We start from the raw sequence: 26,949 nt of genomic DNA on the forward strand, positions 1-26,949 counted from the left end.
CATATAATAACTATGCCTGTTGTTGCTAGCCTTTCTGCAGAATTGTGCCAGAGTCCATTTCTTTCTAAATGCTATGGAATGTCATTGATACACAAAAGGACAGCCCTGTACTTTGAGGTTGCATAAGGCAGATCACAATGCAAGACCCAGATATACATTAGGAGTTGAAATTATCCTATCTGTGCCCATGGCTCTTCATGAAGAAAATATATTCTATAAACTTACAGTGGAAAAACATTGCTACAGAAGCTATCTCAAATCAATAATTAATTAAATCAGCTGCAAAGGAATAAAAAAACTGTCACAACATAACCTTCCTAGCAACTGCTGTGTGGATATGCTAATGCTGATTCAAAGCATCCTCTGATGTCTGTAGGAAGTGTGAGCTGCCCTCTCAGATCAGTTCAGCTACTAGCTTGGGCCAATCCTAAATAGGATATTCTACTAAATACAACAATTGTTATTTCACCAAAGATGATAATAATATTTATTTTCTTTTGTGTTTCCCATTAAGAACTTCACCCCCAACATCCTCCTACCAAAAACTTCTAAACATCTCTCTTTTCTTCCCAGGATACCCCTCCTCCCCCGCAAAAAAATCATCAATACAACACTCTAGAAATCTAGTGCTCCTTCAGTCACAATTCAATTTTTGTCCGGCTCTGGGCATTTTTTATGCTAATTTCACTTGCTATTTATAGGGCACTGCTCCATTAAGAACAGACTTGTGCACAACTGAAATGTCCACATTTAGAAAAGTGGCACTTAGTAATCTGATGAGTAGGATGAGAAGACCCAGAGATTTCTATAATTCAGAGGAAGAAACATTTTTAATATGCAACTATGAAGTACGATTTTCTAAGGTAATTATACAAAAAAAGGATAATAGTGAACGTTTAAAAATATAGGGACATGTATTTAACATATAAATGTTTCAAGCTTCGTACTGCTGCAGCTAAACAATTAGATTTTTAAATGTGAAAAGCATGAAGGGTCACTAGGAAAAGTAAGGATAAAAATGCATCACAATTTACAGTTTCTTTACCTAGAAGTAAAGAATGACCCTTGAGTTATTTCAGTAATTGTATTTATTAACTGTTTCATTCTACAAAGGATTTGAGATTTTGGTCCAGTTTATCCTTTCAAACAATCTAAAACATGTTTTTATCCCTTCCTGATATAATATTTCCACCTGCCAAATAGTTTTCTGGTATGCTGAATTACATTACACCCCAAATTGGGAACTTACATACTGTGGTTTGAAAAGGCAGTTTATATAAAATGGTAACAACTTTGCTAACTCTGGACTTGGCAGCCTCTCTTTAAAATGACATTTGGAGCTGGAGAATGAACATCATGGTGATCATGGGGACAAGGCTGGGCATTGATGATTTTCTTCCCATTCGTCTGAACTGAAGATCTGTTCCCAACCACCTGTCTTCAAGTACCCTCAATTAGCAAGACACTGTGAAGAGATGCAGTCCACAAGTCCACACTACTATGAAATGAAGACCTCTCTATAACTGTAAAGGCCTTAACAAATTAAATTGCCAAGTGCTTGAGTAGGTGCGTAATAAATATTTGCTGAATGAATAAAACTTAGTCAAAATTCTTTTAAAATGATGAGGAAAAAAGGAAAAGGAAAATTAAAGACTTAAAAAAAATCATTATCCTTCTCCTGCTTTTCCTTAATCCCCACCAATATTTCTCTCACTTCTTTACATTTCTTCTCTGGAGGCAAAATTGTTCATATTATTAAGTTTGCAGGAGAGAGAACAGTTTGTCACTTTTAATTATTGATGCTTTCCATGTTATATGACAACTGTGTTTATACTCATATGTACTCATATATTAACACCCTGCCCTTATTACTAAGATCACTATATTCATTCTGACTTGATTTAATAGGGTTATCTTTTACTGATTTCAAGAGAGAAATCATAAAGTGTAGTGCAGTAGGAAACAAGTTGTTTTTTTTTTATAATATATTTTATTGGTTTTTTACAGAGAGGAAGGGAGAGGGATAGAGAGTCAGAAACACTGATGAGAGAGAAACATCAATCAGCTGCCTCCTGCACACCCCCTACTGGGGATGTGCCCGCAACCAAGGTACATGCTCTTGACCGGAATCAAACCCGGGACACTTCGGTCTGCAGGCTGACGCTCTATCCACTGAGCCAAACCAGCTAGGGCGGAAACAAGTTTTTTGAGTCCTGTATGAATTTCACATTCTAATTTCTTTCTACATGAATAGTTTTTGAAATACAATGTTGTAGGTCAGTTCCTCTGATTGCAGAACAGGAAGGGGTGGGGAAGCCAGGAAGAGAGATTTAGAAGAGGGCTTGTCCTTGGTAGTAAAAAACAAAAAGAGAGGGTCAGAGAGTGAGCAGGCTGCGATTGCAGAGTTGTGAAACAGGTGGTGGTTTCGGTTCAAGAAAGGAGAGTTAACTTGCCAAAAAAGGTTAGATATAAATAACTATAAAACAAGTAGATTAGTATACAAATATGCAAAGAATAAATACAAAAATAACAATTAACCATAAATATGAATATCTTATCATTGAGTCTCCTCCCATGAATAAACATTTCTATTTAGCTGTAAAGCCATGAGAAAATTGTGTGCACATATGTTATGAATTGTGCCAGGACCTTAGCAAAAACAGAGAATCCATGAGTCAGCCCTCAGAGATTGATTTAGTAGATATGGAATGTTTGTGGAGACTGAAATATGCATTTTAGCAAGTATTATAGAACATTTTGAAGACCATCTTTCAGATACATTGTCTTATGGAAACAGAGCTAGAAGAGGCCAAGGAGGATTCTCACCCCTAGCCATCAGAGAATGTGTGGCTCTGCCAACACCTTGATTTTGAACTTTTAGCCTCCACAAGTATGAGGCAATGAAACTACTGTGGTTTTAAGGGGGGGAAAAAAGGTTACAATGTTATGCTAGTTGAAGTCTGAAGAAGGGATTAGGGAGGAACAAGAAAGGATGCAGGAAACTGTTGTAGGAAAGACAGCAGGTAAGAGATGATGGTGAACTTGACTAAAATGATGGCATCAGAGTTAGTGGGAAATAGAGATTTATGAAAAGGGCTTTCTGATTGATTAAACATGGAAGGAGAAGCAGGAGTCAAGGATGAATTTAGAGACTGACTTGAATAAGTTGGGAAGTGATAATGGTGATTATTCATATAGGAAATTCTGAAGGAACAATGGCTTTAGGGGGAAAAGAAAATAAATTCCATTTCGGACATGTTAATTAGAGGCTGCTTGTGTTGAGTAGGCATTGGCTATATAGGTCTCCTAGAGCTAACAGGAGAAGCTAGAACTGCAGCTAATAATAGGCTCATGGCAAATGTAAGATGCGAGTGTATAGGACTGTCTAATTTCTGTCTTGTGGGAGAACAGGAGGCCTGCACAGAATCCTGAGGATTGCTACATATAATGATATGGAAACAGATGAAGACAGTGAAAGACATTGAGTGAAGGTAACAGAGAGGAAAGAGGAAAACAAGATCAGGAAATGTCATGTTTGTAAAAGAGAGAACAGTTAACTGTTCTGAAGGTTACTAAGAGACCAAATGGGAGCACACAGTTGAAAAGAATAATTTGTGACTTTCGTCAGGGGAATGGAGAAGGTCGAATAAAAAGTGAAGTGAGCATAAGAAGAAGGTATTTTTGCCCTGGTCAGTGTGGCTCGGTGATTAGAGTGTCAGTCCATGCACAGAAAGGTCGCGGGTTCAATTCCTGGTCAAGGCACATACCTGGGTTGCAGGTTTGGTTCTGGTCCCAGTCAGGATGTGTGCAGGAGACAACCAATCTCTCTCTCTCTCTCTCTCTCTCTCTCTCCCTCCCTCCCTCCCCTTTTCTCTTCCACTCTCTCCCAAAAAGACAAAAGTCAATGGAAAAATCCTCTGGTGAGGATTAACAACAACAACAAAATAAGGCATTGTTGTTTGTTTTTCTTGCTTGTTCATTTGTTGATTTCAGTTTTATATGTTTCTTAGCTTTTTCTGACTTTTCACTTGGTATATAATCTTATTAACAAAAGTCACCCCAATAAATGAATAAAAAGAAAAAGCCAAAGCTGCAACCATGTTAATGGATAATGTTGAAGAAAAAATACTTTTTCAATAAAGTTTTTCCTAAGATAAAAAAAAATAAGTTGTGCTAGAGGGTAAGATAAATACATTCTGTATGTGTGTATGTGTACACATAATGGAATAATTTAGCCATGCAAACATGAACCTATTGTAGAATGGTGATATTCTCTATCTTTAGATTTACATGTAATTGAGACAATAATGTGATATTCTTGTAGTCACTTACTCCTTCTTTAAGGATGTGAGGATATTTAGCACCAACAATTTGTCTGGAAATTTTAATGCTGCTCTCAGGATGAATAGCTAACAATAATAATTGGATAGTTTTGTAATCTCATTAGCATGAAAAATGGATGAAAATATGACAGGCTATTATAAGTAATACACAAAATGTAAATTATATGTAAATAAAACAATTGGCTAAATTATTAAACACTAAAAAATAACAAGTAGCACAAATTCTAAAAATAATAAACCTATTTCTATTAAACTTCATTTTCCTCAATATGATGTTAATATAGTTTTTCCACATAATTTTAAGCCAGCCAGTCCTTGATTCTGACAGACTACTCAACATCAGCTATTTGCTTCCTTAACTTGTGAAACAAGTTATCACTACCTCTATCCAAGTTGGAGGAGTTCTCTTACTGACTAACAGAAATAAAACCCTGACTTAGCTTAGAGACAAGTCAAAGATATTCTCCTCCTGCTTAGAAATTGTTCATAGCAATATTCCCTTTTTAACATTAGATGGACTTCAGAAATCTTGATGGTGTGCTGTCCTCTCAACTAGCCAAGTCATTTCTTGCTAAAGACTCAGCTTCCACTAACACCATTCTTCTCAGTATATGGGTTCATAATTAATTAAAATACAGAACAATAAAATCAAATTAAATTCACAGAGTTTAAGAATATGCCATTTCTTTTGCTCATCTTTTCCCCTTTCAGCTATTTATATAGCCTCATTTTATATATGGAGCCATATATTTTTCCCTATGATATTTACAATAGGGTGGAATATATTGATGAAAGCACTAAACTCAAATAAAATGTAATAAAATTAAATAAAACATATATATACAATATAGTGATATCAATAATAAGAAGAAAGGATCTCTGGTAGGCTTAGACTATAAAACTCAAAAAAGGTATATTCAAAGTAAAAGATGATTACATGCATGATTAGAGTAACTACATTAAGTTATTTAAAATATAACTTCAGGCCTGTATACTTAAGAACTCCTTTATTTTACGGTGAATAATTACAACTGCCCAGCTTCTTTCAGCTCTTTAAGTACTTAATATTCAAAGTCACAAGCTGAGTGTTATCATAAGATCTTGGCCCCTGAATACTTAAAACACCAGAACATTAACAGTAGAACTATGGAAGAGTTCATTAGCAGAGGAAATGTGAACGATTCCAATGAATGGGTTCTTTACCAAAGCACAGTATACACAGGAAAGAGCAAGTAAAACAAAATTAGATAAATATGCATTATTATTTTTATTTTCTATGACTCTTTTATTAGGGTGGTGTTAAGATTGCTCATGGTGATTAAAAACAAATTATTTTCTCTACATCCTCACAGCACTAGTACACTGCTGGTTGAAATGCAGACTGGTGTAGGCACTATGGAAAACAGTATGGAGTTTCTTCAAAAAATCTATACTAATAAAAGGATAATATGCTAATTAGACCAGGAGACCTTCCAGACTTCCTTTCAGACAAAGCCATGGTGGCGGGGCCAAGGCAGAGGTGGTTAGGGGCGATCAGGCCAGGAGGGGAGGGCAGTTGGGGGTGATCAGGACAGCAGGGGGGACAGTTGGGGGCGAGCAGGCTGGCAGGCAGAGTGGTTAGGAGTGATCGGGCAGGCAGGCAGGTGAGCGGTTAGGAGCCAGCAGTACTGGATTGCGAGAGGGATGTCTGACTGACAGTTTAGGCCTGATCCCTGTGTATCCTGTGGGATTGGGCCTAAACTGGCAGTCGGACATCCCCCGAGGGGTCCCAGATTGGAGAGGGTGCAGGCCGGGCTGAAGGACACCCCCCTTGTACGAATTTTGTGCACCGGGCCACTAGTTATATATGAAACGACCATTTGACCCAGTGATCCCACTTCTAGAAATGTATCCTAAGAAATCCAAAACACCAATCTGAAAGAATGTATGCGCCCCTATGTTCATAGCAGCACAATTTACAATAGCTAAGATCTGGAAAAAGCCCGAGTGCCCATCAGTAGATGAGTGGATAAAAAAACTATGGTACATTTACACCATGGAATACTATGCAGCAGTAAAAAAAGAAGGATCTCTTACCCTTTGAGACAGCATAGAGGGACCTGGAGGATATTATGCGAAGTGAAATAAGCCAGTCAGAGAAAGATAAGTATCACATGATCTCACTCATATGTGGGATCTAATGAACAAAATAAAATGATGAACAAAATAGATGCAAAAAACATAAAAGCATGGACTGAGGAATCTTAGAGGGAAGGCGGGGTTGGGGTTGGGGGGAAGAAATTAACAGGGGAACTTACATGCATATATGCATAGCCCATGGACACAGACAATCTGTGGTGAAGGCCTGGGGGTGGGGTGCAGGGTGAAGGGGGTCAATGGGGAAAAAAAAGGGAGACATCTGTAATACTTTCACAACAATAAAGATAAATTTAAAAATTACTGATCTCCTATCTATCTTTCAAAAGCTAGTTGAAATAACATAACTTGATAAAGACAATAAATATCTAGTATAGGTAAGGCATTATAAAAGTGATGAGAAATACCTATATTGCTGTATCCTATAGGTTCTGATGTATAGGATTCTCATATTATTTTCTAGATATTATAGAAATTTCATTTGGAATTTTCAAATGAGAATATCTTCCTTTTCTGAAGAGTTAAAAAAGAGGGTATGGTGTATATTTTACTTTATTTTATTTTGTGGTTTATTTTTAATTTCTAGGTGATACGAAATATTTTTATTTTGACTATTTCCAATTTGACTAAGTAATGATCTGAAAAATATTGTCTGCTTATTTCCACTTATTTTTTGTGAAGCTCCATGATCACTTGAAAATTACTTCTGAATACAAATGATAACAATATCTTAAACATAACCTCTGCCCAATAATTATTATACAAATAGGACAACAGTAATATCTTTTCACCACATGTAGGTGGTAGTATTATGAGGACTTAAGAACTGAAGGATTGCATTGATTCTGTAATAACTGCTAAATGATTCTAAGATGTTTTGAATCTCAAAATAAAAATGGAAGACGATAGCAAAAGTACAATGCAGTAGCTTTCACTGTTATAATATTATGTACTCTCAAAAATAATAGAAATGTGACAAGTCTATGTAACCAAACAGAAGATAGCAAATTTAATAACACAAACAACCTCTGGAAAACACACAGCTACCCACATTCACAATTCCATTGGGTTTAAAGACCTAATGTCTCTGACATGCTTTTTCTTTAGTATGTCTATAAACTTGAAACTGAAAATTACACATGAAATTCTATTGCTAATAAAGCCAGTGTTGAGATGGAGCCAGAAGCAGTTAATTCATCAACAATTCAGTAGTGTTGATAAGGCACTGCCAGGCATCTCACTTGAAGAATTCCAAAAATTTCTCTCTTTTCCCCAAATCTAATAGTCACAGAATTATGTTATAATGTCCACTCCCCTTCCAACAATTCCACTTAATGTTTAAAGATGTATCTGAATAGACAGGTATATTTATGTTTAAAAGAACACAGCAGAGCTTTGGTAAATCTCAGAATTAGGAAAAGAAAAAAACCACTCAGCTTGGCTCAACCATACTTCATTCTCACTTTGGTGCACATCTTCATGTATGCACATACGGAAAATAAAGGCCAAAGAACAACTGAAGGATGCAGTTTGCTCTTTTAAAATGTAGATCGGTACAAGGACAGGAAGGAGATGCTGGTCAAAGATTTTAACAATTACACAGATTATCCATATACCCTAGGGACACTTCAGTGGTGAGAGACAGAGGTTCTGTTACAAATTGACAATCACTATACATCCTTTGTACCTCTATCAGCAGAGAATATAATTGAAATTAACTTTCATAGCTTGTATCACAAAATTTCCCCCCAGGTTAGAAAATTACTAATCTAATGCTGAGTATGCACCTCCCCCACTTTAAATGTTCCCTGGAGTGAGATTTTCCCATTCCTCTTGCCATCCCAATTCCCTTATAGTCTAAGCTAATTTTCAACATAAGAAATGTCACTGACCCATCTAATTCTCAACCTAGTGTTTTATTTACTTAACTAGAAATTCTTTGCCCCATTTAACCAGCAACAGTTCATTAGTGAAGATGGTTGCCACCTGTACAGAGAACAAAACAAAAAGTGAAGTACCAGAGTCAACCTAAGTTATTGGTTAACTAATTTATTGATTGCCAGTTTATCCTGCAATCAACTATTATGTTTAAGACTATAGAAACCTCTCCTTATTGCTGGCAATTTTTCCCCACTATAATTTTAAGAGGTGATACTGTTAGACCCCTAGAGCAAGGATGATGGGGCAGGTATAGAAACTCACCAGGGTAGAAAGCTCTGGGTGCCTAGCAAGGGGCAAAAGTGGGAAAACAAGAACCTCACCTCCAGGGTAACCTATCCTCCCTCAGCATATCACTGGTTATGCAGTTTGGACGCCTGATCTTTCATATCACTGGTCAGACGGTTTAAACCCCTGACCTTTTCCTCCCTAATGATAACATTTAGGCCTCAGTTATATTTCATCTCCAGGCCCAGAAGAGCAGCAAAACCAGACAACTGGCGCCATGGCTGCCTCAGGACCAGCTGCAGTGACTAATGACCTGCCCTGGTACCAACCAATCAGTGGAGACCAGGACCCTGAAAGAGCACACCTGGAAAGCTGATGAATATTCTATTAAGACACTCCCCTGGACCTCCCCTAAGATTTCCAGGACAAAGGACCCAGTGTTCGCTCTCCCTCCAAGGAGCATGCCCGTGCCATTCCCCCATGAGCACGTATCCCTTAACCCTCTAAGAGACCCCACAGGATTTGCAACCAGGGGAGCAATGGGCAGTGGCAGCTCATCCCTAGCTAAATCCTGAACCTGTCTCCAAGACCCCTTTTTTAGTCCTTCCCTTTGGGTATCCCCATCTCCCATACTCTTTTTCTTGATAAATTTAATTTTCTTTAATCACCATCTAAGATGGCTATTTAGCCTTTGCACACACCAGCAACTTTAACCTTTCCCCATTAAAAATGTGATTGTTTTTTTTGTGATAAAAAAAGCAACTGCCTTCTATTGCTGTCCATGAAGAAAATCTTCTGTTTCCACTGAAGATTTGAGAGAAGGCAGACATTCTATGTCAGAGATGTTCAAGATCATAAATTTCCAAATTATTTCCTGAATTCTCTTTCATATGTTATAAATTCAGCAGTACTTTGAATATGTAGTAAAGTGAAATAAATAAAAAATGCCCTTGAGAAATGAAATCAGCTGCTGTTTGTTTCTTCTTCAATCAAGTATTCAACAATGCTTTCTTTTCTTCTACTATTAAAAAAGTAAATGCTGTAAAGACTATCTGTATTTTATTAATAGACCTGTACAGAGTATATAAAATATATTCTAAAGTCAAATAGAAATTATTTTTAGATTATATTTCAGATGGTTTATTTACCTAATTAGTATTCATATAATTCCCATTATTATTCATATAACTCAATGTTGAAATTATATATGCATAATCTTTTATATGTTTATGTTGTCATTTAAAATGTGAAAAATACATTACGCAAAAATTATTTTTTGCTATTTGGTATTAATTTTAAAGTTTAAAAATATTTTAAATACAAAATTATATAACAGTTGCCATGTAGCTCACTCAGCTGATTGTTATAGTAGTCTAAATTATAAAGATAACTTTTGATAGGGTGCTTAGAATTCTTAATAAATTCCTTAAGGTGTCAGTCTAGAAATTTTTTTGCCTTTCTTGTCTAAAGTTGGACTACAAGAGAAAAATTCATATTTTAATCAAGTAAATCAAGTTCTTTTTATATCTTACCACTGAATTCCACTACCCCTTCTTTTCTTATGCTGGCTTTTTTTTTTTTTTTTTTTGCTTACTTTTGGTCTGAGTGTGGGTGCTAAGAATACATTATACACATTATGGCATAAACAAATTTTAAGAAATACTGCTTTCTAGCAAACTTCTTCATTTTACTTACCTTGTATAGGTCTGACCAATTCTATATTTAGCTATAAGAATTTCTAGTCTTCATCTTTTACTAAAATTGTATTAACTCTTGCTCTATAGTTTCAGATTGCTTATGGAGAGATCATTAGATACTGATATTACAATATAAACAATAAAGAAAATAAATGCAAGGCAAAACCCATTGTTCCTGAATCATCTACTGCTCTGAATAACTTCGGGAAATGGTGTTTAGCTCTCCTTCAGATTTGCATTCTAATCTCAACATAATCTATGAGTAAAACATAACTGTTTCCTCTTCTACCTTATTGTAAAAACATTTCAACTTATTTAATAGCAGGAATGTAGGTGATTGCATGAGTATAGCAAGCACATATGCATTAGGAAAATAGAAGAAAATCACAAAAAATTGCTTGAAAATCTATGACTACAGTGATGCATATTAATGTATACATTTCAATAAATACAAGGGAATAACACAACATTTACATTACTGATAAAATGGCAACTTAAAATTTAACTTGCATTAAGTAGTCTTCTGAATTTCCTCAACTCTAAAATGGGGCAAAAATACTTTCTTCAAAGATAAAATAATGTAACTGAGTACCTGAACATTATGATGCACTGTGGTCTTATTTTTAAACTATTCAAACTATAAAAGGCAGTGGTGTTACTATATATATAAAACTGCAGACTGGCATTTATATTAGACTTTTAGAAGCTATTCTAACCTAAAGTATACAAATGTATTTTAAAGTTTTTATCTATAGTAAATTCATAGTTAATCCACATTTAAAGTACAGCTTAAACTGAGGATAATTCAATGACCGTTCTGCTTACTTTATGACAGTATCTGCAAGCAGTTAGCATTATATAAATAAAATAAAATTTACTTTATTTAATAACATTCCGGGCTAGTGTTCATAATCAAGAACTAAATAATTCTTGTTTATCCATAGTGTACATATAACTTATACCAGTCCTCAATAAATTAATAGGGTGATTATAATTTAACAAAGAAACATATGAAATAGTTCCAGTGTTGACCATAATCTTTTTCCAAAATATATTCAGTTTAATAAATCCATTTCATTCTATTTATATACTAGAGGCCTGTTGCACGAAAAGATTCGTGCAATAGGCCTTCCCTTCCCCTTGCTGCCGGCACCGGTTTTCCTCCGGCACCCGGGACCCAGACCTTAGCTCCAGCCAGAGCTGCATTCCAGCCTTCGCTGCTCCAGCCAGAGCCACCTTCAAGCCTTCACTGCCCCGGCTGGAGCCGCCTTCAGTCTTCGCTCTGCCGCTTTGTGCCTACATATGCAAATTAACCACCATCTTTGTTGGCAGTTAATTTGCATATCTTGCTGATTAGCCAATGGGAGGCGTAGCAAAGGTATGGTCAATTACCATGTTTGTCTATTATTAGGTAGGATATTCCAATTAATAAGCAGTGGTAGGATTGTTAAGCAGAGTCTGAGCTACTTAAGGAAAAGTCAATTGGACAGATATTGGCACTAGATAAAATAATTTTTTTGGCAATTCTATAGTTGCTTCAAGATCAAAATAGTGTTAAAACTAAGACACAAAGGTCACAGTGAAATCTTACACTAGAATTACTGAAGCAAAATTGCCAGAAAGATTCCCTGTTGGAGAGCCAGCCTCTCTCCCTTGCTCCCCTTACTGTTTATGGTGACTTCTAAATGTGCAGTGACAGTAATAAAGCTGGCATAGCTGCGGGGAAATAGAAGAATACCAGAAAAATCTCTTCTTTTGTACAAATACTTTAGATACAAAAGAGTGTCATAAAATTCTTGGGTAGTTTTCAAAGTTGAAACACTTAACCTTCAGTTACTAAAAAAAGAATGATGATTATTACCAGTGTTTTACATATATCATTCTTAAAACAACACTGCAAGGTAGTAATTATAATAATTATGCTCACTTTTACAAAAAGGGAAATAGGGAGGTCATATAAATGATTCAAGAGTATAAAACCAAAATGGAGTAGGGCTGAAACTGGACACCAAGTTCATCTAGTTCAAAATTCATACTTTTTCTACTACCATGGTCTGCTTCAGGGAATAAATATGATAGATGAATGTATAAATTAAAGTTAACTGAAGTTTCCTTCTCATAGAAGTTTTCAAACTTCCATTATACTAGCCACAGAATGCAGTTTATGTTTCAATTTACAAAAGCTATTTTTTTAAGCTGCTATAGAACCCAAAAGACTACATAATATATAAATCTAAATTCTGATTAACCTAAATTTAATGAAAATGCTTTCATAGGGCATGCATGAAATAATCTTTTTGTATCTACTTTCTATCATACCAAGAAGACGTCAAATAAACAAAATTAGGAGGAAAAAGGGGGACAAAATTTCAGATAAAATGTAAAAAAATAAAATATTTTATATAAAGAATTAAAAGAATATAAGAATTAGAAAAATAAATACTTTAAAATAGGATTTTGATAAAGTAAGCATGGTAGTTAAATGGATATTAAAAAACCTCATAAACATAAAAATTGACTCAGGAGAATAATCAAATATATCTCTGATTAAAAAGTAGTTTTAAAGATAAGTTTTACTCTATAAGAAACAGATAATTCCTTTTATACAAATTGATTACACAGCAGAAAAAAGAAGAAATATAATTTTATGATCAAAGACTGACAAGGAAAGATGAAAAGAAAATTATAGGTTTATCTCATCTATCAACATAGATGAAAAAATTCAATACCAGAAATACTAGCAAATCAAATTCAGTCAGTTGTTTCTTTCTGTTTCTCCCCCTCCCTTCCACTGTCTCTAAAAATCAATGAAAAATATCCTCAGGTGAGAATTCATAAATACAGTAAGTAATTTTTTTTTAAAATATATTTTATTGATTTTTTACAGAGAGGAAGGGAGAGAGATAGAGAGTTAGAAACATCGATGAGAGAGAAACATCGATCAGCTGCCTCCTGCACATCTCCTACTGGGGATATGCCCGCAACCCAGGTACATGCCCTTGACCAGAATCGAACCTGGGACCTTTCAGTCCGCAGGCCGACGCTCTATCCACTGAGCCAAACTGGTTTTGGCAGTAAGTAATTTTTTTTAGTAAGTTTCTATTTCTTTTGTCAATCAACAATCAGTAAGTGTACATTCTTATTTTATTAACAACTCTCAGTCTTCCTCTATTTTTATATTCTTTCTTTGTTTTCCGTAATTCTCTCAGTATAAAACAAACTGATATATAAACAGATATGATTGCATAGAAAAAAAGTGAAACTTGTTACTTGAAGGAATATGTTAAACCAATCTTCCTAACCATATAACCAAATAGACACAAAAATTTTCTGAAATAGTTGCATGAATAAAATCAAATATTAGAAAATAGCTATGTTAAAAGGACCTAAGTGATATTACTAGGAGCAATAATGATACTACAGTATATTAACTTTAACATACATCTTTTAGAGTTCATAAATCTTCAAATACATACCAGATCTGTTTTTGGAGTATCTGGACACTCTGAGAAATAAGGTGTTGAACTTCTGACTCCACTGTTATCTGAAGTTGGCTTTGGAAGTTGAGCATGCTGTCTGTAAGTAGCACTTTTAGGAGTCCAACAAAACAGGTTGATTGATTCTCGTACACAACGTTCAATGTCAATTTCTAGGTGGAAAATTGAAAAAAAAAATTTGGATTGCTATGTTTATTAAAAAACACAGACACACAACCTTGCCTAACTGCATATATTGACACATGGCTAGGATCATAATTAATAAGAAAAGATTTCAATAAAAAAATAATGTATGCATTAATTAGCATATTTTTGACTGAAATGTTAGGGGGCATTTTGTATTATAAATATACATATTCATATAAATTTACATACATCAATACATGCATATATATCTATGTGTGCTTTATTTGGTATTATCAACATATACACATACATTTTCACATATATGTATGTTTCAGTATATAATTAATTAAATTCAGTGCATTCCTAATTAAACATCATAGATATTACATAGTTCTTACTTAAGAATCTGCCTCATTTATTCTGATTATAGTTTTACTTTTCCAAAGTAAATTAGTAGTTGAGGAATTTGGGAGTGGGCAGGCAAAAGATTCAGAAGCTGATTCATTATGACTTCTAGTAAAATGTACTAAAAGTTACTTTTCTAATTATTAAAGGAGATATAAAATAATCAGGGAAATATTATTATTTATTAAAATCTCAATTCAGTACTTCTTTTAAAAATAATTTCTTGAGTTAAATGCAGAAAGGTTTAAATAAAGATTAAATGAACTTGATTAAAAGAAAAATTTTCATAGATTTCCTTTTCTTTTTCAGATTTGAAATGTAAGCATATTTGAAAGAATACATATTTCAAACTTGTTACAATGTCAAATTTTGCTGGTATGTTATGATGGCACGGCAGCTCTCTAGGAGGTCACTGTCTGATGAAGATTAAACCAGTCCTGTAGAGGGAAGGCGTAGAGATCACAGAGGGGCAGGAGAAATTCAGCAAGTTGACCAGGATGAAGAAGTTTAGCATGGACGAACTTTTCCCTTTCTGTATTCCTAACATCAGTAAATGGCAGATATTCTCAATTCCTCTGCGAAAGTCCAAGTGTGTCAGTTCAGATAGGCAATGTAGAAAAATAGATTATGTGTTTTAAATTACAAAGAGATAAATTCCCAATTTCTCTTTTTGAAATGAGAAACTCATACATATATAAAGGGGAGAAGGAAACAGCCACTTAAGTAAATTCTGTTGATGGTACATGAGCCATGCATTTAGAGTTGTCTGCTGTTTGTAAGATGGGAAATCCTTGGAGGAAAGGGGGGAATTGCACACTTACTGAGCATCTGTTATGTGCCAGGCATTGTATTCTTTCACTTAGCTCATTTCATTCTTACAATGATTGTAGTAGACAGGTATTGTAACCTTTCTAACTTCTGCTGAAGATGAAGAAGCTAAGACATAAGCAAGCTAAGTGACTTACTATGTAAAGTGTGTTATTATAAGTAGAAAATGTCTGAAGTTGTTAAAGGATTATAGGACATATTTTATTTTCCAATTCATTTGGATTTTGAATTGGTCAGCAGGTTTGGGAAGACCAGTTACTCAATTAAGCATTCCTGCATCTGCGATTAGTGATGTTTACCAATTTCAGAGTTGGTTACTTCCATGGCTACGCAAAGAGGTCAGATTTCATTACTCCATATGCTATTCCTAACATAATATTTTAAAAACCCCACAGTTAACATGTTTTTAGACATGGGTCTATTTGAGCAATGGCTAATGCAGTTAAATTTTTTCCCCAAAAACCTCTATAACATTATCCTCTTGAAATTCTGGAGAAAGAACAGACATCAACCAGATGAAAAATCAAAGTTTGAAACAAGTTTCGATATTCCATTTAAGCAGAGATATGATCACTTCATTTTAGAAAATTTACAGTTAATATGGATAAGATGAAAATTTGTAGCTAAAGAGAGAAAACTGTCATCTTAAAAAAGGTAAGCCATTTAACACTGTAATCTCCAAAGGGAAAGAATTTCAGATGACAATGATAGGTTTTACATCTGCACTGCTCAAATGAGTGGACACATTTGCCACTCAGTAAAAGCCTAAGTCAATGGTTCAGGTCAGAGGTTGTAGTTCAGTCCTTAAATCTCTGGCAAAGGAAAAGTCATTTGCACCTGTCTCCAAAACACCCTGTCAACACTGTGAAAAGTTTACAGTGAATCTTCAGTATTTACTGGTGCCCCCCCCCCCAATTTCACCCTGATTATTAGTAGATAGATATCCCATTCTCCATTCACTTAACCAAAATATTATGCAATAGTACTTTGTAAACTGTACATTAAATATGCAATTATTCTTAAAAAGTAACCTCTCATTTTAGGACACTGCTGTTTTGCATCTTGCGTAATAATTTTGATAGAATGCATTGTGAATAAAGCATGTACACTGGATTATGGTTCCCCAGGTTTCATTCCAAGCACCGTGAAGTACTTTGTGACTCGGACAGAAATAATGTCTCTAAATCTCAGTTTCTTTATCCTCATCCATTACTTCCCTATCTCTCAGAAATACTGAACTATTTTCAGAGTGATAAAACACATCATATTTCACTTGGGTGAGAATAGGTGAAAAAGACATCTCGCCTTGAAGCCCTTTCCTCTAGTTTTAATGGCTATGAACTGTTTCCTAGCGCCAGTGAATAGCTTTGCTGCCTCTGTTTACAATTATCCAATTCCCTTTGGCTTTCCCCTATATTTGAACCCTAATATTGTTAAGATATTATCTACTTCTTCTGAATTCACTCCATCATTTTGGTGGAACATATTTTCCAGCAGCATTTAAGAAAGGGTGCATAATATAATTATTCTGCCTTTGACTAATTATTGGACAAGGCATAGTCTTCTAGAGTTGAACGTGAGTTATAAAAGGCAATGCTCCATTTTCTTGTGAGAAGTCTGATACAATTATGAGTTGAGGTTACTTGTATGTGATTTTCCTCTTTTCTGTATACTTTTAAGATCCCTGGTGTTCTGAAGTGTCATGATATACGTTAAGTGCATACAACTTCATTGTGCTAGGCATTTGATGGTCCCTTTATAATTCTTCAGTTACAGAAAAAATTCTACTTTGATGCCTGTGAGAATTCCTTTTTCACTGTTCTCTCTTCTTCTACTAGAATCTTGAACATACTGCATTTCTAATAATTTTGCCTTTTACTTTTACTTTCAGTATGTATTTTTGTTCTACTTTTCTGTTTAATTTCCTAAACTTTATCATCAGTCCTTTATTATAAAGGTCATTGAATTTCCAAATCATTATTAATTACCAATAAATATTTTATTTTCTTTGTTAGTTAAAAAAAAATTCTGATTTTTCATGGTTGTAATGTCTTCTCATTATGTTTCTGAGGATATGCCTTATTCAGTTTGTGCTGATTTGTGTCATTTAGTGGAAGGCTTTCCTTATAGTTTTGGTGATCTCTGACAATACATATTTAAGAGAACAACACTAAAAATCATATTGGGAGTTTTGTGGGTGTGGGCTTGGTGACTGGTGAATTTACAATAGGGTAAATTGGGGACATAGTTATTTGTTAGAGGACTTTTAAGTAAGGTATTTCTCCTTCTAGGGACATCTCTCCAGAGAACAATTCTGTCATCTGACTAAATGAATCCTTGCCAGCATTCTGGGAATTGATCATGGATGGACCTGCGGGTTGAAACTATCCATTCCTCATTCCTGCTCTATACTATGCTCTTGACTCCTTGGTCTCAAGACTCTCTGATTCTATTATCCCAAAGAATACCTCACCAAATTTACTGTTACCTTTGGTCATGTTTTTGCAAAAATAAAGATATCTAAACCATAATCAGTGAAGACTGCCATCTTTATTTATACCCTTCCCCTCCATTATGCTTCCTCTTATGTTGGGCAACATTATAGTGGCTGTGGATATAATTAAAAATAAGCTAAGTTAGGAATACATTTAGTTTGGTTTTATGTGATATATTTCTATGATTTATAATCACGTTGGGGTATTGAAAAAGACTTTCTCCTTGACCAAACTCTAGCCAGGCTTCTTTATGTCCTTTCTTGACTATGCTTCCACCTTGGCCTATGAAAGACTTGAACAAAACACTAACATCATTTATAATAGTTCCAGGCCACAACCCTAGGATGACCTTTGCCCCCTCTTAAAGTGCCTGCCTGAGAAAAATCAAGGCTGCCAAAAGAATGTACTGCTTGTTCTAGCCAACACCTGAAGAGGGGGTCCCTGTCTCCTAGTCTCTGAGAAGGTGGAGATCTGACTTCAAAAGTGCCAATTAGCAAACCCAGACAGGCTTCCCATGAACCAATGTCCCCCTTCAAACTTTTTTAATTTTTCACTTTGCTGAATCTTCTGAGTTCTAGTCACTTACCTCCCTATTCCTTCATTCTCCTTTTAAAATGTCCAGTCACTTCTGTACAAATTGAAGTTGAGTTCAATTGAAGGTGAACACCTCCTTATTGCAACAGTATATTATTGACTAAAACCTATCCTTATGACATTAGTGTCTTGCTTTGTTTATTTTTGATAGTATAAAGTTATTGTTAGTTCTAGGAATGACTTCCTGCAGTACTTCCACTACCCACTATACAGAAGCAGAGGTTGTAGTACAAGAAGAATGTGTTCCAGTACCAGATTATGAGTAGGAGAAACACAGTTGCTATGTACACACCCCAAAAGTCAAACTGAGAAGGTCTTTCAGACATTAAACATAAAAACTTATTAGCAAAGAATCTGGTAATGAGCAATGCCTGATTAAAAGAGAAATAAATTCTTTCTGAACGTATACTTGATAATGTTACAGATACAGTTATAAGTATACCATTAACTTCTTTATTTTTTTACTTTTTTGATAGGAATTTTACATAATAGCATTTTTGTGTTCACAGTTAACAACCTGTAGCATTACAAGAAACAGAGACTATACCTGTGTTGTTATATGTTTTATGCATTCCTACTATCAATAAAACAAAAAACAAAAATGCCCTAGCTGGTTTGGCTCAGTGGATAGAGTGTAGGCCTGCAGACTGAAGGGTCCCGGTCCCAGGTTTGATTCCAGTCAAGGGCACATTGCCAGGTTGTGGGCTCGTGCAGAAGGCAGCCAATCAATGATTCTCTCTCATCATTGATGTTTCTATCTCTCTCTACCTCATACTTCCTCTCTGAAATTAATGAAAATATATTAAAAACAAAAACAAAACAAAACAAAAACAAATTTCAACTAACCTGGCCAGTGAAAAGGTATATCTATTTTCTCTATGAAAATATAGCACAATTATTGTTATATGAAGAGTATGAAGCCAAAAAAAAGAGAGAGAGAGAGAGAAAATACAGAGGTATGCCAGATATTTAATACATAAACATATTATTTTTCTGTCTTGTAATTAATTAGTTATGATCACTTTGTTCAGTCAAAACATCCTCTTAATGACCCACTTTTGTATTGTAATTGATATCATCTTAAACAGGCTGCTTCCTCACATTGCATAAGCTTCAGGGCACATAATCTACATCAGTTCCTATCTTTAAGTTTTCTTCTGAGTGTCAGGAGTAGACTCTTGGTGAGAGCAAAGATCTGTAGGGGTGGGAGGAATGAAACTATTTCTATGCAGACATTCAGTTGATTCTCTCTAGTGTTCTGTCCAATTTTCCATTCATTTTCAATTCCTGAGGCTGGTGCTTTGCATCAAGAACTGGCTTGCCTCTTGCTGGTATCCTCCTCTACAGGAAGGGTTCAGCTTTCTTTGGTTTATTAAGTGAGTTACGTCTGGTGGAATTGCTTTCTATCTTCCAAATATTTGGTAACATTTCTTGTCTACTCATACTCTTCTTACATTCTTGTTGTTCTTAGGATTATCTTTTTTATTTTTCATTCTCTTACTGTCACTTCAGTGATATTTCAGAGGAGAGGAGAGATAATCATATGTGTACAATTTGTCATTCCTACTTAGAAAAGTTTCAAGCTTTAAAGACTCTGGTTCAAAGGGGTTGGGAAAGTTAGGTTATGAGTTATACAGCTTTCTGGCAGTTAATATATTTTCTCAGAAAGCAGTAGAACAAATGATATAAGGTAAAGCGCAGTAACATGGGAGGCAGCATGACCTGGGCTTGAATTTCAACTCAATTACTACAAGTTGTATAGCTCTGGCCAACTCATTTTTCTGCATCTCTTTTCTCAATCCTAGGGTTGATATTACTTAATTCCCAAGAATGTTATGAAGTAGAAATAAGATTATTCCAGCATATAGTACGAACCCAAGGTTTTATAGATAAACTTACAGATATATAAAACACATGAAAAATTTTAGCAATTCAATTAAAATAAAAAACACACAACACAACACAACACAACAAAAGCATCAGGCCTTAGACTCCAGTTAGTCGGACTTCTTGTTTTAAACACACTTAGAATATAGGTTAATTTTCTATTTTGCTCTTGGTAATTTCTCTTTAGAAAAAGATCGTCTTTTAAAAAATATTCTTTTCTATCTTTCAAAGTCCAAGGACTTGTAATATTATTCAGTAATAAATATTAATGATCTATAAAGCTCTGAGCAGACATGAAGGAAAAAGTCTGAAAAGGCTACATACTCTACAGCTCTCTTCTGTAGTTAACAGTAGGATAGTTATTGTTTGAGATACCAAGCTCATGGTTGTTTCTGTGAGGAAGTTAGGGAATAAGTAGCCAGGAGAACTGCTAAGGATGGGAGATAAATCATTTTGTATATCCAAACCACAACTAGAATACATGACTTATTTAAATAAGAGAAGTTGCTCTGACCAGTTTGGCTCAGTGGCTAGAGCGTCAGCCTGTGGACTGAAGAGTCCCAGGTTCGATTCTGGTCAAGAACATGTACCTTGGTTGCAGGCACATCCCCAGTAGGGGGTGTGCAGGAGGCAGCTGATTGATGTTTCTCTCTCATCGATGTTTCTAATTCTCTATCACTCTCCCTTCCTCTCTGTAAAAAATCAATAAAATATATTAAAAAAATAAATAAATAAGAGAAGTTGTGGAGGTAATGCTTTATATTAAAACTAGGTTAAACTTTTTTTTTTTAATGGAAATTTTATTTGCTGTTCACTGAGAAAGAGCTCGCACATGTGGAAAGAAAAAATGGCTAGTATTTTACTTGATGGTTTTAACTACTATCAGCTATTGCCATTTTCATAGTTAAAAATGAGTTTCTGAGGAAATCAGAACTGAACTGACGAAGTTACTAGTTTGAACCATTTGAAACTGCACATATGGAATTGTTCTGACCTCCAAAAACTTACTTTGTAAACAAATAATATGTTATCTTGTATAGTGAAAAGTACTGCACTTGGACTCCAAATACCAGTTACTAACTTACATAATAATGAGCATTCCACAAGATCACTTTAAGAGCAAAATGGAGATAAAATAAACTACTTATTAACATAGTTGTGATATTTATACAAGATAAAATACTTTAAAATCTTTGTAAACTCTAAAAGTGATACAGAGTTGTTACAACTAGAGATTATTGAGTTTGCCCAAATTTCTACTCACAATCTAGTTTCTGAAATGAACTCATTACATGAGACTTAGCAATGTACAAACTTAGGTTTAGGGCTAAATGATATTTCTCCATGCCAACGGGTCCATTAAAGCCACCCTACTGTTTATTGAATTTAATTTAACTAAAATTGGACTTACTATACTTAAGAAATGGTAAGTGCTGAGGGACCATAAAGATGAGTAATTGTTGAGAGATTCTGGAGTCTGGTCCAGTAACTGAGATTTCCCATTGATCACCTTGGGTATTTAGTTAAAAACCTCGACATGCCACAGTCATGAATTAAGAGAGAATTAAAAGAGACTAAAACCAAATTAACATAAATAAAAGGACTCAGCAGTTATTTAATTATCTAGCAGAACAAAACTTAACAGTCTTTAAAAGAAGATAAAACCTAGACTCCTTGCAATGTATCTTTATCAATATACATTATATAATAAACAATAACTAGATATGCAAAGCAGAAAAATATGACTTATAATGAAGAAACACAGAAGTTGATAGAAATAGACCCAAAAGATGATCCAGAATTGGAAATAGCAGACAGGACTTTAAAGTAACTACTATAAATACATTCAAGGATTTAAAGGAAAATGTGATCAAAGTGAACAGATGGAGGAACACTATCTAAAAGGGAGAAAATATTCGATTGAATGAACAGCACAGGAAATAGCTACATGTCTAACTTAATATATGTCTAGACAACTATATATCTTAAAGTGCTTTAAATATCATCCTATCTAATAAAGAAGAAACATGGTAATTAGCATACATCCGCTACCCTTCCCATTGGCTAAACAGGGTGATATGCAAATTAACTGCCAACAAAGATGGCGGTTAATTTGCATACAGAGGCACAATGATGGGAGGCCATAGGGGAAGGACGGTGATTGTAAACACAAGCGGCAGGCAAGAGCCAGGAGGCACTGCCCCTGGCCCTGAACGGTGGTCTTTGCCCGTCCCCCTGCCAGTGATCAGAGAAGCCAGAGCGGGGCACAGAAGACGCCGGCGCCCGCCTCTTCCCTGGCCGCCCTTGCCAGGGATGAGCAACCGGAGAGCCCACAGCAGGAAAGGGGGGCCTGCAGCCAGCCACGCTGTGCGCCTGCCCCTGGGTGGCTGCAGCAATCAGGGAGCAGGAAAGAGCGGCCTCTAGCCAGCCCCCATGTGCGCCTGCCCCTGGGTCGCCATGGCAATCACAGAGCAGGAAAGGGAGGCCTGCAGCCAACCCTGTGTGCGTCTGCACCTGGGTCACCACTGCGATCCCCGAGCAGGAAAGAGCAGCCTCTAGCCAGCCCCCATGTGCGCCTGCCCCTGGGTCGCCACAGCGATCATGGAGCAGGAAAGAGCGGCCTCTAGCCAGCCCCCCCTGTGTGCCTGCCCCTGGGTCACCGCTGGGATCCCTGAGCAGGAAAGGGCGGCCTGCAGCCAGCCCCTGTGTGCACCTGCCCCTTGGTCGCCACTGCGATCCCAGAGCAGGAAAGAGCGGCCTCTAGCCAGCCCCCCTGTGCTTCTGCCCCTGGGTCGCTGCAGTGATCATGGAGCAGGAAAGAGTGGCCTCTAGCCAGCCACCATATGCACCTGCCCTTGGGATCGCCGGAGATCATGGAGCAGGAAAGGGTGACCTGCAGCCAGCCCCCATGTGCGCCTGCTCCTGGGTCACCGCTGCGATCCCGAGAAGGAAAGGGCGGCCTGCAGCCAGCCCCTGTGTGCACCTGCCCCTGGGTCGCCACTGCGATCCCAGAGCAGGAAAGGGCGGCCTCTAGCCAACACCCCCCCCCCCCCCCCCCCGCGCCTGCCCCTGGGTCGCTGCAGGGATCATAGAGCAGGAAAGAGCGGCCTCTAGCCAGCCACCATGTGCCCCTGCCCCTGGGTCACCGCTGCGATCCCCGAGAAGGAAAGGGCGCCCCACCCTGGCCACAGCTCAAGAGAGAGTACAAGATGCAGTGGAGGCCAGGAGCCTGAGAGATCAACAGAGAGGGGCGCCTCCCAGGTGTGGCTGTGGGCAGGCCCCCAGCAGACACACACACACACACACACACACACACACACACACAAACACACACACACAGGACGCCTGCACTGAGCCTCTGCTGCCAGACTGTGGCCATCAGTAGGACATCTACTGAGGGCTCCCGGACTGAGGGGCAGGCTTGGCTGAGGGAACCCCATCCTCCAGTGCACGAATTTCGTGCACCGGGCCTCTAGTAAAGATCATAAAAAAAATCTTCTACTTCCACCAGAGAAAGTGGAAAATGAGGCATTTACAAATATGCCCAGATCATCTTGTTCTCTGTAACAAAGCCTGCACGCATGGGAACCATTTTACCAGAGCCTAAGTGACCTGGGGTAAGGGAAATACCCAACTCTGGCTCCCTCCAGCCTTCCTGTCTCATCTAAAGGGCAGACACTAAGAAGCACCAGAGAAGGTCACAACCCAGAGACAGAGGCTTCATAAAAGACTGAGACCTAATTAGAGGATTACAAAACACTTCCCCTTCCCTACAGTTTACCTACATATCAATAGGGCTCCTGTTTGATAAAGGGTAATACAAATGAAAGAACTTATTTAAAAAGAAATCTCTAGGGAAACACAAAGATAACAGGGGGGACAAAAAAGAAGGATATTAGAGGAAATTTTAGTTTCTGACTAATCTTCAAATTATATTTGTCATTTTGTCACTCAAAATCCCTAATAGTGCCTCAGCTTCTCAATCTAGGTCCCATAAACATCTTAAGCACATATCTAAAACTTAACTTATTATCTTTCCTAGTGCCATGCCCACTCACCCATTTCCTAACTTACTCCCCACTCAGTACCTTAGTTAGGGTATAGGAATACATCCACACACCTAACATTCCAAATCTTATTGATTCTACAGAGCAATTCTGAGAGGGAAGCTGAATTCCCTCACTGAAAAATTAAAGAACTAATGCACCAGCCAGGCACGTAACTTACTGGAACTAGAAGGTAATACCACATGTAATTAAGATAACCAAAGTTAGACGTGTCAGCCACAGTTACAGGATACCATTGGATCACCTTTAAATAATTATGCATGAATTCTCTGGGTCAGTAAAAAAAAAAAAAAGATAAACCAGAAATAAGATTATTAAATTACAGACTTACATACACATACACTTATTATAAACAAACATTCCTAGTAGGAAATCGATGAATATTTGTTGAATAAATGAATGGATATATTTTAAAAACACAATCTTGGTAATGTAGTTCAAAGGGGAAAAGATGACAGAATATGTTATTGGCTCCTACTTTAATTCACTCAGCCTTTCAAATCCATGATATGTGCATGCCATTACTAGCACATTTTACTAAGCATCTATCATCTCTGCTGCTAAATGCCTACAATGAAGGGAGCAATAAATAGGAAATGCAATAAGCATTAAAGAATAAAAAAAAAATCAGGAAAGGCAGCAGGTTTATTATTTCTCTTGAGAGTAATTAATAAATATATAACCTTAATGCACTTTTCTTTTGTTCTTTGGTTTTTAGGAAAATTTATCTCTTGAGTAATTTTAAGTGTTTATTATCAGCAGTCATTTGTGCCTGCCTGAAAATACAGAGATCAGCAATAAATTCAGCAGAAGGACTGGAGCCAATAAAATGCTATTTGAATAAAGTAGAATTCTACCTGAAATACATTTTGGTTCAGTTTTTTCTTCCACAGATTGTTATATCCTAGGTAACCATGTTACTTTCATCTTTTCAACCATTTCTACACTTAAGCATTCAACTCCTAAATTTATAAACTCCTCACTTAAACACAATATATAGCTTTAACTTACTACCCTGCATTATGGGACGTGGAGTTTCCCTAGAGCAGCGGTTCTCAACCTTTGGGTCGCGACCCCTATGGCGGTCGAACAACCCTTTCAAAAGGGTCGCCTAAATACATCCTGCATATCAGATATTTAGTTTACGATTCATAACAGTAGTAAAATTTTAGTTATGAAGTAGCAACGAAAATAACTTTATGGTTGGGGTTCACCACAACATGAGGAACTGTATTAAAGGGTCGCGGCATTAGGAAGGTTGAGAACCACTGCCCTAGAGTGTGGTTGGCCCTCCCAAGAGGACATTGTTTCCTTTTCTAAGTCTGTCAAATTGTTAGCAAGAAGCTATCAATAGGAGAAAGCAAGTTTCAAATGATGTACATCTCTGTATACATAGAGATTCTCAAACACCTTCCCAAGTGGCCTTTATTTATTCTCTACCAGCTGAAGTCAAACAGGTCTGTCCTAAGCAAAAAGGAAAATAGGGTATTACCCTTGGCTCTTGTACCCTTTAGATGACAACTGACATGAAAGTAAACCAGAGTGAGCTAGAATGTATCTACAATGCTGGGCCGGTGGAAGAGGCAGTATTCAAGGGAGAGAGTTACAAAGGAACGAAGCTCAAGCAGAAGAGCTTCTGAGGAATTCAGTGATGATTTGTGCAAATTGGTATAAGAATGTCTCGTTATCTTATAATTAAATTTCATTTAGTGATTCCATTTATTTCTATCTGTACCTGGTAAATCAGAGAAGAGAAGAATGCACTCATTAAAGCCATTGGCCAAAAGCCGGTCCCGCAGTTGCTGAAGAATTGCTACTCCGATACAGAATGGGAAAGAGGAATTTCCAAGTAGTAAGGTATCCCAGAGGTGAAAAATTTTGTGCAGTGGAAATACATCTGTAAAGTGACAAAATATAAATAAATTAATTACAATATAAAACAAAATAAAAATTAAAACAATAACAAGCTGCTTAACTAGACATATGACCATTACTTTATGGTTAAAACTATTAAGAACATGTACTATCAAATTGTTTTATAAAATGTTTATTTGGCTTTGTAAATGTATTGCTTCCTAAGGAATCTTAAAATATTGATAATCAGATTGGTCAAACACATGATATTTTCTAACTTTCATTATGAATGTTGGTGTTGTTGTCCCAGACAACATATTTCTTCCTAGAATTTTCCAGATAGTAATATTATTCTCATAAGTTTATTCACCAGCTGAACTTTAATATTATTTCATTTCTATTATGCACTCTAAATACTTTATTAAATTCACATAAAAAAATCCAATTAGCAATTTTCTATTTTTCACATTTTTTTTTCCATTTAATAATACTGTAGATATTTTCCAGGCCAATGCATACAGATTTACTTCAAATACTGTATTTCACTTATCATGTGTGTATATTTAAGCAGAATGATCACTGTATTAATATTTGTAATTGGTAAAAGTATCACACATTCACATAAGTTGTTTAATTTCTAAAGGAATTCTAGTTTAGGAAATAAAAGAATTTATTATTAGAGAATCTGTAAAAACTTAAGCCTAATGTGGTTGTAAAAGTTGCCTTCCAAAACTTTATGTAAATCCTATAGTTAATATTAATTTCTTTTTCAATAGAAGGAATAAATTTTATGAATGTCACAATATGTAAAACAGGTTTTCTTTCAATATAATACTCGTTTTTACATTCAGCAG

General features: G+C 36.2%; 1 protein-coding gene across 1 annotated transcript in view; it reads right to left on the reverse strand.

Moving 5' to 3' along the window:
• TBCK (TBC1 domain containing kinase) overlaps positions 1-26,949 on the reverse strand; it is a 171,199-nt gene that overhangs the window by 34,428 nt on the left and 109,822 nt on the right. The window contains exons 22-23 of the mRNA XM_081105075.1: positions 25,977-26,138; positions 13,819-13,991 (exon numbers count right to left, since the gene is read on the reverse strand). Coding sequence (XP_080961201.1) covers positions 13,819-13,991; positions 25,977-26,138 — 335 coding nt within the window. The remainder of the gene's footprint in view (positions 1-13,818; positions 13,992-25,976; positions 26,139-26,949) is intronic.

The sequence above is a fragment of the Myotis nattereri genome (genome assembly GCF_964212035.1).
Source record: "Myotis nattereri genome assembly, chromosome: 1".
In the NCBI taxonomy this organism is placed as follows: Eukaryota; Metazoa; Chordata; class Mammalia; order Chiroptera; family Vespertilionidae; genus Myotis; species Myotis nattereri.